Source organism: Cucurbita pepo, chromosome 1 (genome assembly GCF_057944985.1).
Source record: "Cucurbita pepo subsp. pepo isolate OVF chromosome 1, ASM5794498v1, whole genome shotgun sequence".
Taxonomy (NCBI): Eukaryota; Viridiplantae; Streptophyta; class Magnoliopsida; order Cucurbitales; family Cucurbitaceae; genus Cucurbita; species Cucurbita pepo.
The window spans coordinates 3,965,086-3,978,011 of record NC_141798.1 but is presented as its reverse complement, the minus strand read 5'-3'; the positions used below and the strand labels follow the sequence as shown (position 1 = coordinate 3,978,011).

The window sequence follows — 12,926 nt, the reverse complement described above, 5'->3', positions numbered from 1 at the left end:
TCTTGTTTTATATCATGGAATCTACTTTTCTTTTTCTCATTTTCTTCCTTTTTGTTTCTACACAAACATTTTTATTTAAATACTTTTATATGAATTCAATTATAGGTTTCTGATATTTGAATAATATGGAAATCATGATAATAACAATAATAATAATAAAGGATAGGAAAGGGATGGATGGAATAATTTTGAAAATAGATAGGTTGAGAAGGTCACAACCACGTGAGGTGCCAAAGCTTTAAGCCAACAGGTAGGTCACACCCCACGTGATGCTTACCAAAGACTAAATCCTTGTGCTCTGGATATCCACAAGGGAAGATTTGATGTGTATTATTATTCCTTCCCCACTTTTAACAATAATGGAACACACCCTTCTATTCAAACCCACGGCCCTCCTTAACCCTTGCCCCACCTACGCTACAAACCCCTACAATATTGTTACTTTCCTTTTTAATTCTTCCCTGATTAACTTCGAGGGCTCGGTCTCTTTGATTCAATCGTAAAGCAACACGGGTTCACTAGTGCATAATGATTATGAGGTCATGAAGCAACAATGGAATGTCATAGATTATGTTCAATCATCTTTGTAAAGGGATTGGTAAAGCTATAGAAATCCATAATCATGTTTGAATCTAGTTTGATTTAAGAATTTATTCTGGTAGGGCACTAAAAGTTACTGGTATTTGCATACGTTATAGGCACGCTATCATGATTAGAGTGGACAATTTCAGAACCTTCTCCTTTATTTCATTTTAATATGTGTACACAGAGCTCAACAAAGTCTACGAATCATTCATGGCTGTGTGTGTGTGGACCAATAAAAATTAAAACTTTCCGGGAAAAGTTGGCACTTTCCTGGAAAACTCCCACAGGCCCCTTTTCAATTCTCTCGCCGCCGCCATCGTCATCACCATCATCATTTGGATTACAGACAGACAACTCCCCAATACTTTTCTTATTTTCTTTGGTGGGTAAAGATGATCAAATAGAGTGCGACTTGAAAGCCTTGTCATTTGGCTTATCTTTTTTTTTTTCTTTTTTTTTTCTTTGTAATAACTAAACCGGAGAAAAGTCATCCATTAGCTTCCCTTTCCTCATCAATCTGACGAATTTCAACTACAGAAACCAACCAAATCATTATGTTCTTTGTTCTTTGTTCTTTATTTATTCACCACTTTTTCTTACTTTAATAATTATTAAATTATGGACGTTTTATTCTATATCTTCTTCTGGGTTTCTCTACGTATGTCTGGAAATATTTTGTTATTTTTAGAGGAAAGTTCAGGACACTTGTCTCGTATAAGCTACCTTTGTCGGCCTGTCAAGTTGCACACGTGGTTTTGGTTTTTCGTCACTAATCATATTTCTAATAATAGTTGTATTTTCAATAATAATTCTTTTATTATAGGGTTGAGTTTTAACTTGTATTGGGTAGGAGGGGATGGGCTTCTTCAAAGTTGAGTTGACTTCTAATAAATGGGGCTCTTAAACTTCCTTCAGTGGAATGACTTCTTCTAAAGTCAAGATTCACACAATCTTGTGCATTACATGTTGTCTGCGTTGACAAGTTAGTGTTCGAGTGGCATTAGGCTGAGTTCCATTGAAGTTTCAGTTCAAATAATAACATTAACACCCATATCATCTTTGGCTTCAAGTCTTCAACAATTGGGTATATTACCTTCTATTGGTCATGTGCGATCCTTGTAGGGATTTGTGTTCATGAATGAATGGATTCATGGACTTTCTCCAAACAATTAACAAATCCATTTTAAATCTCTATCATTGTTGGAAGGAATTTAACTCCAAGAGTTCAGCTTTAAATCAACTACTTATGGATTGGATTCATGAACCAAAGAGTAGATGTGGCCTGTTATTGAAAGAAACTTGGGCATATGCCTTGTAATAGCCCAAGCCCACCGTTAATAGATATTGTCCTCGTGAGATTTTTCCTTTCGAGTTTCCTCTTAAGGTTTTTAAAGCGTGTCTACTAGGGAAAGGTTTTTACACCCTTGTAAAGAAGGCTTCATTCTCCTCCTCAACCGATGGGGGACCTCACAATCTACCTCTCTTCGGGGCCCAACGTCTTCGCTGGCACTCGTTCCCTTCTCCAATTGATTGGAACCCCCCAATCCCCCCTCCTTTAGGACCCAACGTCCTTGCTAGCACACTGCCTCGTATCCACCCCCTTTAGGGCCCAACGTCCTCGCTGACACTCGTTCCCTTCTCCAATCGATGTGGGATCCTCAATCCATTGGGCTGTTACATGACTTTTGTTGAAACTCCATGGGACCATTGGGCCTTCAAATCCAATCATAGGAACTAAGAGTATAGCCTATCACAGGCTCAAGATAAATTTAGGGATAAAAATAACATTTAATTTAGAACTAGTTGCAGTTACAAACTACTTGTAAAGGATGAATATACTATTTTATAATTTGTATAGTTTCTCCCAACAAGTAAATGGTATTTCCAACTGTAGTTTAAATTTATATAACATAATAAAATGCTAGTCAAATGAAACCAAAATCAAATTAAGGCAGTTAAAGAGAGACAAGAAACTACCTTGGCGTCCTTTTATCAATCTGTTCCGAGTTGAAAACAGTAACCTGAAGCAGCATCCATGCCATTAAACTTCACCAGTAATCTCCACAAGAGCATTGCCCGTCCTTGAAGCAGTGAAATCTATGGGTATCTCTAACAGTAATCTCCCTCTTCACAACTGCAGATATAAACTTGATTGCATTGTGGCAATCCACACATATCCTAAGATTCTTGACTACCAGTATTGGCTCACCTTCTCTAGTACACATGAGACCAAATGCAACAGCTAACTTCTCACTATGATGCCCCAACCTTAACTCTTCCTCTCTTTTCCTTATTCCATCGGTCCCTATTGAGATCGATCTCACGTCTGGAACATATCCAGCTTTCTTTATCTTTCTCATCATCTCCTCCAAGTATTCATGAATCTTCTTTATCATCGGGTGAGAAGTATCTTCAGCCACAAAAATGTGTGTTCTCCTATCCACTTCAATCCAGCTACAACCGGGTTTCTTCTTCACGCCTCGGTCTCGCATTAGTTTTCTTACGCTAGCGACATCCTCCCATCTCCCATTGTCAGCATAGATATTTGCCAGCATGACATAAGGTGCAGCATTTGAAGGTTCCAGCTGAAGCAAATGGTTTGCTGCTTTGGCTGCTAGTTCCATGTTCCCATGTGTTCGACATGCTCCGAGTAAGGCAGACCAAAAAATTGAACCGGGGTTAAAAGGGATCGTCTCTATCAGCCTCTCTGCCTCGCTCAACTTGCCTGCTCGACCCAAAAGATCTATCAGGCATGAGAAGTGCTCCGCTTCTGGTTCAATGCCAAACTTCTGCTTCATCATATTGAAGTAAATCTTACCATCCTGAACTCTTCCTGTGTGCGCACAGGCAGCAAGTACAGAAATAAACGTAATGTTTGTTGGGGTAAAGCCCATCTCCAGCATCCTCTGAAAAAGATTAAGTGACTGAAACCCCATTCCATGTTGTGCATAACCTGCAATCATTGAATTAAAAGATACTGTATTATGCTCCGGCATTGTATCGAATAACCTCCTTGCATCCCTGAGATTTCCACATTTTGAGTACATTGCAATCAGAGCATTGTTCACTGATATTCTATTAGAAGGGATGTCCAATTTGAAAGTTAATGCATGAACTTGTCTTCCTTGAGAGGGCGATGACATATTCGCACAGGCACTGATTACGCAAACAAGGCTGCAATCGTCAGGGAGGTGGCCAACACCTTGCAACCTCCGGAAACATTCAAGAGCTTCATCAGAAAACTCCTCAAACAGAGAGTATCCTGAAATCATTGTATTCCAAAGAACCAAATCTGGCTTGCAGATTTCATCAAAAACTTTTCTACAACTCAGCATAGAACCACCACATTTTGAATACAAATCAATCAAACCACTACCCACATGACAATTCTGATGGTAGCCAGACTTTATCAATTTGGCATGAAACTGAAGCCCGCCTGATAAGTCCTGCACATTAGTAAATGCCGTCAAGACGCTTGCTAAAGTAAACATGTCAACAACCAAGCCCCTCAGAGTCATTTCCATGTACAATCCAAGAGCCTTAGACCCCTCTCGATGCTGCATATATGCCACAACCATCGAATTCCATGAGACTTCATCTTTATCCTCACCCATGCCATAAAAAATCCGTTGGGCCTCATTCAAAAACCCATTTTTGCTGTAATATGTAATGAGTGCATTACCAACAGACGCATAACAATCAAACCCAGCCGCAACACTCAGTGCGTGCAACTGCCTAATCAAAGCAACATCATCGCCACAAGCAGTAATTATACCAGAAAGGGTAAACCCATCCATGTCAAGTAAGGCCTCTCTCATCTCCACAAACAACTGAAAAGCAGACTCAACATCCCCACGTTGCGCATATGCAGCAATTAAAGTGTTATACGAAACAGGGTCTGGTTGGGACATTTTATCAAACAGTTCGCGTGCAACTTCGACAAACGATTCTTTCGCATATGCAGAAATCAGAGCGTTGAAGGAAAAGATATTGCATTCCTGGGTCTGATCGAAGACCTGACGAGCAGCGGAGAGGCGGCGACATTTGGAGTAAAGAAGAATGAAGTGGTTGGAGATATATGTGGATGCGGGGACGAAGGACTTGATATAGAGAGCATGGAGGAACTTTCCAGTACGGAGGTCTCTCTGGGCAATACATGTTTTCAGAACGTGCCGAAAGCTTTGTAGAACAGCGGAGAATTGATGCATTTGCAGTGTTCATGGGGAAAGCTCAAGTAAAACGAAGCAACGGCATGCCGTTTTCTCTTACATTAGCATTTTGGAATTCCCTGAAAATACGAAGTGTATATTTTCCGGTGGCTGCACTTTATTCACCTGCAGTGGTTCGCCGTTGTCTGTTTCAGGTGCCGCCGATTCAGTTCCGGAGGTTTGACCGCATTGTCGTCAACCACAAACTATACTTTTATCCTTATCTATGATCAGTTGTATTGATGTTCTCTTAGCTTTGAAAAATAAATATTCGTTTGATTTTTTTTCTTTAAAAAATTTACTTTCTTTTTCGTTCCTCCCTCCCTTCCCAATTAATTATTAATGTTTTTTTATTAAAAATTATTTTTTTCATTTGTTTTTTTTTTTTCTTTTTTTAAATAAGATGTTCTATTTTTTTTCTTTTACCCCATCTTCCTCTTTCTTTCACCCCTCCTTCCCCATTATATATATATATATAAATAAAAATAAAAAACTTCCCGTAGTTTTTTTTATGATAATAAGTTAAATAGACGTTATTTTCAATGAGAATTTATATATTCATTATTAAAAGTTCAAATTTATCACGACATATTTAAACTAAAAAATAAATATTTTTCAATATCAAACCGTAAGAAAAAATGAAAAACAATATAGTAAATTAAAAAAAAAATAATCGAAAAGAGGTAGTGTTTTAATATTGGAAATCATCATTAGAACGTTGCAAAAGGGACATTAATGAGATTAAAACTTAAAAAAGAAAATGCTATAACATTAAAAATTATATATTGGCATTGAAACTAGTCACCCTTTTCCATAAGGATCCGTTGGAACATTTGATTCACAGCTGCAGTAATCTCACCCACAGTGTTCAGTTCACATTCATCTTCAATCTGCCATATTCAAATAATTCAATCACTATTACCAAAATTATTTTAAATTAAAAAAAAAAAAAAAAAAGTAATGATTTAGGCCAAAGTAAGATTCTGATCTCATATTTAAGAACTTAATACTCTATCTCTTACCTTAACGCTAAAACAATAAAAAACCATTTGGTGGATGGTAGTGACGTTGACGTGAAGAATCAAAAGTTGAAGAGAATGCAATTCCAGCGCCACTTTTAGAAGCTGTTTCGGCCGATTCTCCGCCCTCATTTTTATATTGGCGTAGCTCTCTATCACCCTCACCTCCACCTTCGATTCCCCTGAATAATCCTGGCCGGCATAACAAATATGTTCATGCCTTTGCTTCTTTCCCTCTAACCACTGCACAAGCTGTTCTAACTCCTTCACCAACTTGATGGTCCCTCCCACGATTGACGCCTGATCTCCCTGCAAATTAAAACCTTTTCTTATCATTATTATGCAATGGAAGAAGAAGAAGAAGAAGAAGAAGAAGAAGAAGAAGAAGAAGAAGATGAAGGCATGATGGGATATGGATGAGATTACTTACCCTTTGGGTGTAAGAAGAAGGCATCATGGATCTCAGCACACACAGATACTCATTCATTTGCTTTCTCCTATTGCGTTCAACAGCTATGTGTACCATTCTTTGCCTCTCAATCTCCTCCCTCTTCTTCACCATCTTCCCCCTCCGACCCCATCGCTTCCCAATCAACTTATCTTCTTGGAACACCGCCGATTCTAAACCCAACACCATTCTTTTTTTTTTTTTTTTTTTTTTTTTTTTTTTTTTTTTTTTATAGTTTATTGAAGGGACAAAGGTTCTTGTCATAAATGGGAATATTTATACTTAGACGATGGATTTAATAAATTCAAATAATTTCATGTCTCCTAAGTTATTAGATATAAATTTAATATACACGCCTTCATCAAATAATTTATCTTGTCCTACACTGAACTTACTATTTGTTTGTTTATGAATTAATACTTTGTGTTTTATTGACATGGGGGATGCATTCAAATTATTTTATGCAATTTTTTTCATTTTTTTCGTCCTTCACTCCAACAAATCTATGGGTTTTTTTTTATTTTTTTATTTTTATAAATAAAATATCGTATTGAATTGGGAAATGGAAACTTTGGGTTTAATAAATTAACCATTTTGTTTTAAGAGATACAGAGTTTTATGTATGTTCATTCATGTGATATCTTTGAATGAGTCAATCACAATTGACTTGTAACACTGGAGTACAATAGGGGTATATGAATGAACTGATACCACATTTGAGTGAGAGTGATCACAGGAATAAGATAACTAAGAAAGACTTAAAAGAACTAAAAGTTACTATCTCAATAAGTGAACTTTCCTTTTTAGTGGTTTAATCATAGGAATTTCATTGTTAAACCAGAGCAATTTTATATATTTAGTGACTCTATAAGAATTTTCCTGAATGTATGTAAGTGAGAACAAAACATATTGGAAAGATTCGTGTTTGTGGGTAGGAATTTTCTTATCAATTTCATCTCGACTAAACTAGACTTGCTTTTGCATCACTCTTGAGTTTCTTTAAAAAATATTTGATAGAGTTAAATAGTGGTTTACTACAATAATCGAGGAGATTGAGAAATGGTAAGCGAAAAAGAAGGCAATAATTGATCAAGTGAGATTGCTTGTTTACCAAAAATTGGAAAGAAAGCAAAGAGAGATAATTGAGCCAAATTCCATAGCAATAATAGAAGGGTTTGGCAAGTAAGACGTCAATCAGCTTGAGCTCCCAATTGCATTATGAATGTGTACAAAAATTGTGTTTGATTCGTCATATGATTTGGATTTTTTTTGGAGCAATTAGATGTACCCAAATATTGGTGGCTGCCCAAGTTGGGCATGGCCATATATTTATCACCTATTTCACTATTCAATCTTTCATTATTTCAAGCCCACTTGTTCTTTAAATTCATCTCTTTTTTTTTTTATGTGTTTTCTTTTTATAGATCAACGTGCAAAGTTCCTTTTTCCGAAGGTCAAATTCACACGAAAAGTATTAAGTAACATTTAAAAATTTCAATGGAGAATAATCATTCAAAACTGATTTGATTTTATTAAAAATTAAAATAAAGCATTAAATAAGAGAGCAAGAATACTCTCTTTGTTGTAAGTCTCTTTAGTGTTTTATAACAACATAGAAATATCTCTGTAAGAGATTTCCGTTTGCCTCAACCCAAGAATCTTATTTACTATTTAATATGAGAAGTTGTAATGCTTCTTCAAATTGTTATTCCTCCGTTGAATTTTCTATTGTTACATTTATGATTAGATCTGGAATCCGCATCTAGATGGTATGAGCAGCATTGAGGTCGATGGTATGAGAGTTATCATGGACGACTAGGGCCAATACCAGGACCAAGTTTCCGAAAGTGATCTCTAAATAAGTGGTAGTATGGTGAAGGGGGACCAAGTGCGAGCAGGTCCAGGACACACATGGTGGAAGATGGGGAAATGGGAAGCTTTGTTGGGGCAACAATGCATGTGAGGTTGTGCCAAGATTTTAGTCCAAATGGGTCAACAGAAACAAAGTTATGAATGAAGAAGATGAGTGAGTTAATGGGGTTCAAATGAGAGCATGGGCCTCAGGCCTCAGCTTGTGAAAACAAGCAGCAAGAGGGGATGGGGCATGCCAAGGTTGGTGGAGAAGGGAAGCCCCTCCCTCGTGCAGGCGTTTTATGTTCCCTCTTTCACCTGTCCTTCCCACCCAACCCACACCTGAAGTCCACCTTCCTCCCATACCGCCCCTCTTAAAAACTCCCTTCCCTTCCCTTCCCTTCCCTTCATGTTGTTGTCATTTCTCATTTCTCCCCCTATAATTTTCCTTCCACTTGCATGTCCTTCTCATTCTTATCTACTCGTTACATTTTATTTTTCACTTAATTTTGATGTGACACCGAGTGAACGAGAGGTGCATGAATGAAGTGAGATCCCATCTGAATGAAATCAATCTTGAAGATAAAATGATTAAGATAGGCTACTATCCATACCAACCAGATGTACCTTAAACGTGCTTTGTCCATATAATTTTATATTAGGTGACCTTTTAGAACAAAATAGGATGGAATGACTCGTGTTGTCTATAGGGATAGTCTTCACTTTTAGAAGTAAAAAGTAAATGGTTAGAATTTGACTATTTTAATTCTTTTTATGTCTAGAGATAACATGGCAGACAAAAAAGACTACAAAAGATCGTGAAAAACCTAAATGCCACTTTTCATGAAAACGTGTTGTACGGAGCTTAATTGTGAAGACGTTCAGCCTAGAAGGGAGGTGGATGTGAGATCCCACATCGATTAAAGAGAGAACTAAATGCTAGTAAGGATGCTGGACCCTAAAGGTGGTGGATTGTGAGATCACACATTGATTAGGGAAGAGAACAAAACACCATTTATAAATGTGGGGAAACTTCCGTCTAACAGACAGGTTTTAAAAATCTTGAGGAGAAGTCGGAGAGGGAAAACCGACAATATCTATTAACGGTGAACTTTGTAAATTGCATTAATATTTAGAATTATAAGACGAATATCAATCGGAAGTCAAATCCATAAATATTAAAAATGCTAATTCAATATTTGAATCAAATATGTACAGTCTACTGATCAAATCACTCATAAAAGTCTTATGTACTTTTCTCATCTTATCCAGTTTCTTCTAGCAACATAGAAACTATATTAATCTTCAAACTTTCTTCGACTAATGGCTTCAAATCATACACGCAAAATCTGGAATCGGGAAAAGTGTAGATGAGAAGTGTACAAAAAGGAGATTTGGTTGGACTTGGCTTACTTGTCAACAAAGTAGCCCACCATTTCATTTTCATCCATCGAAGTTGGTGGAAATTAGTGGAGACTTCTCCTCGGCATTGCAAAGAAAAAGCAGACATCAAACACTGTAAAGGACAAGACACGAGGACACTTGGAAACCAAATTACGTTTGACATATCATAACCCGAAGACGCGTTGCTCATTTTTGTTTAACTTGGCCGTTAATGCCGCCGAAACCCCGCCCTCCCTCTTGCCACTCTCACCCAGATGGATGGATGGATGGATGTTCACACACACGTAATAATATTGAACGTTGACTTTTAATGTTTTGTTGGTTTGACTTTTACTGCCTTTATATCTAGATTTAGTGTTTCGTTTGACCAAGATAGAGTTTAGATCTAGGATGGCGCTTCCAAATTTGTTAAAGGGTATTTAGTATAGTCATTGGTTCTAATTGCTTTTGGAGTCGGATCCCATATAAAAATTATAGAATAAATAATGCATTGGTTCAATGTTTAATACGAAATCGAGATGATTACAGACGCCACTGCTAATCCACAAAGGGACCGAGTGCATGTACGTACTTTACACGTTCGAAAAAATGATACTACAAATTAAAATTCCTTCCCCACAAGTAAGAAGGAAAAAAAAAACACGAAGAGGGGATTATCCCAAGTTATCGTTCGTGTGATTGGCAACGCGATCGTTAAACGATAACCGAAAAACCCACTTAACCATGTTCTTCTTCTTCGTGGGGAGATGGTTTGTAGTAGTGGTAGTAGTAGGACTAGTAGTTACTGTGGAGTTAACCACAAAAGCCTTTAGTCTCTGCATTGCAATGTCCAACGTTGCCTCGGACATGTTGGCAAAACAAACACGGAACCAACCGGGTTCGGAGCAATGGCACGACTGTCCGGGCGACACGTTCAACCGCACCTCGAACACAATCTTCCTCCAAAGCTCCATTTCTGATTCAAAAGTATTGGCTCCAAGCAAATGCCTCATATCCACCCAACAAAACAACCCTGCATTCCCTTTATGGCACTTAATCCCTGCTTTTTGCAGCCCTCTCACCAGCATTTTCTGTCTTTTCTCCAGCCTCTTTTGATTCTCCTTAATGTAATTCTTAGTAAACTTCTTGTCTGATAACATAGCTGATAAAAGGTACTGAGTCTGCGACGACACCAATCCGAAACTCGACATTTTCGTCGCTGCAGCCACAACTACATCGTCGTTCGAATAAATCGCTCCGACTCTAAACCCCGGTAGACCGAGATCTTTCGAGAGACTATAAACAATGTGAACTTGTTTACGGATTTGATGATTGTGTTTATAGTTTTGGTTGAGAATTTCCATGACGCTAACGAATCCCGGGTTGCGGAAAACCGTGCCAGAGTAGATCTCGTCGCTGATTAGATGAAGATTTTTTGATGCAATGAATTGGAGTAGAAGGTTGAGTTCTTGAGTAGTGATGGTGGTTCCTAATGGGTTTGATGGGTTAGTGACGAGCACGCCTTTGACCTTGAGGTCACGACTTTGGGCGCTTTGGTAGGCTTCTAACAGGGCAGACTCTGTAATTCTGAAGCCATTGGAGCTGGAACAATGGATGGGGACAATCTCTATCCCAGTTCTCCATTTCAAATCTCTGTCGAATCTGTAAAAATTATGACAACGTAAGACATTTCAAAGAGTAGAGAATTACACTACAATTTGGCTCTGGAAACGTACCCAGGATAGTAGGGGGTGGGCAGAAGAAAGGCGTCGCCAGGTTCAGCTAAGCAGAACATAAGTGTCTCATTAGCAGAGGTGGCACCAGCAGTGAGGACTATGTGGTCGGGATTGAACGTTACTCTGTTCCCTCTAATCTCCGACATGAACTCAGCCAATGCCTGAAACGCGCATTGAATTAGATCCAGCTTCGACAAGAACATAATAGTATTGAAAATTGAAAAGACAAAAAGGCAGTACCTTTTTGAATGCAGGCAAGCCATTGTAGTCTTGAAACAGGGCAAGTTCTCTAAAAATGGACTTCCCGTCTCTTTTAAAGCCAGCGGCATCTGGGTTCTCCTCTAGCCATCTCTCCAGCAGGTCAAAACATAGCTGTGACATTAATTAACGCAAAACGAAGCTTAATTAAAGGCATTATATGATTATATGATGAGTAGTAGTAATAATAATGATGATGATAATACCAACCTGATTTTCTGCAAGACCCATTTGGATAATGCCTTTAGGATTTAGAATCTCATCGTATGGATTCTTGTCATATTCCTCCCAGCCTAAAAAGTAAGAGGAGTCTTGTCCATGTGAGTTGCACGTGGCCTTTCTAGACAGTATCCCCATGAAGAAGGCAAGAATTGAGTGATGGTTTTTTGAAACAATTGAAGAAGGCGTTTTGAAGAGAGGGAATGAGAATTGAGGTATTTATAGAGATTTTGGGAAGGAATGAGACGTGGAAAAGCATACTCTGCTTTGCATACACCAAGGAATCACCGCGTCCACTTCAAAAGATGTATTATTTTGCAAGCCTTAGGTGTGGTAAATAAGAAGGGAAATTGAAGTGGATAGCGGCGGCAAAGGAGGACCCGTACCGACATGAAATCTTGCGAAAGGCGTAGTAGAAAGGGAGTGGGGCCATGTGAGGGGAGAGTGGGAGAAGCAGCGTCGCGTTGATTGTCGGTCATTTTACACAATTCTAAAAGCCTCTCCATTACGCCTTGTTTTTTTCCTACTCAAAACAATTTGCTGTGTTCCTTGTAGTGATGCCAAAAGTAGTGTGTGTTTGTCAAAGGGTGTTATTATTCCTACGCCAAAAGCACACCGAAAACCCCCCATATCAATGGGCCACACACCAAATTAAATGCCCATTTCTTCTAATTATCTCTCACAAGTAGTCAACACTTTTCAACACCATGTGATCAATACACAATTTGAGGCCTGGGGTATAAACGGTCAAGGGTCGAGTTCCGTAGAGAAGTATTGAGGCTTATAGAGCCTTCAAACATCCTCCCGTTCATTGGGCTCGATTCTTTTTTTTTTCTAGAGTACTCGAACAAAGTATACCTTTTGTCCAACACTTCAGTCACTTTTGACTACACCTTCGTCAAACAATGTACAAATTTTGTTCGATATTTGAGAATTTGATTGGCATGACTAAGTTAAGGGGATAGCATAGCTCTAATACCGTAGTAGTATGATATTATGCACTTCGAGTATGAGTCCTCGTCACTTTGCTTTTGATTCACCCAAAATGTCTCGTACCAATGGATATAGATCTTTCCCTTAATTAGATAATATGGGACTCACTCCCAACAATCTTCAACAAAGTGTAAATAACATGACTCTGTTGCAAAGGATGCAAGGAAGTTTTGATTCGAAGATTGAATATAGATAACTAAATGAAAGTTTTTACACTCGCCATTTA

The 12,926-nt window shown here is 38.2% G+C and overlaps 2 protein-coding genes and 1 pseudogene across 3 annotated transcripts; all 3 read right to left on the bottom strand.

Annotated features, from left to right (window-relative positions):
- Window positions 1-1,754: 1,754 nt before the first annotated feature.
- Window positions 1,755-5,197, bottom strand: LOC111805944 (Pentatricopeptide repeat (PPR) superfamily protein). The gene is made up of 2 exons (XM_023691251.2): window positions 2,563-5,197; window positions 1,755-2,332 (listed from the first exon to the last, which is right to left on the bottom strand). Exon 1 carries the CDS (start codon window positions 4,791-4,793, stop codon window positions 2,634-2,636), a length of 2,160 nt encoding a protein of 719 aa, XP_023547019.2. The 5' UTR covers window positions 4,794-5,197; the 3' UTR covers window positions 1,755-2,332; window positions 2,563-2,633.
- A 266-nt stretch (window positions 5,198-5,463) lies between these two features.
- On the bottom strand, window positions 5,464-6,470 carry LOC111805968 (transcription factor bHLH94-like). Its single transcript, XM_023691282.2, has 3 exons — window positions 6,243-6,470; window positions 5,816-6,121; window positions 5,464-5,683 (listed from the first exon to the last, which is right to left on the bottom strand). Exons 1-3 carry the CDS (start codon window positions 6,447-6,449, stop codon window positions 5,591-5,593), a joined length of 606 nt encoding a protein of 201 aa, XP_023547050.2. The 5' UTR covers window positions 6,450-6,470; the 3' UTR covers window positions 5,464-5,590.
- Window positions 6,471-9,978: 3,508 nt separating this feature from the next.
- Window positions 9,979-11,917, bottom strand: LOC111786147 (1-aminocyclopropane-1-carboxylate synthase 3-like; annotated as a pseudogene). The gene is made up of 4 exons (XR_015419163.1): window positions 11,699-11,917; window positions 11,471-11,602; window positions 11,231-11,391; window positions 9,979-11,156 (listed from the first exon to the last, which is right to left on the bottom strand). The product of XR_015419163.1 is annotated as a 1-aminocyclopropane-1-carboxylate synthase 3-like (transcript).
- Between the last annotated feature and the right edge of the window lie 1,009 nt (window positions 11,918-12,926).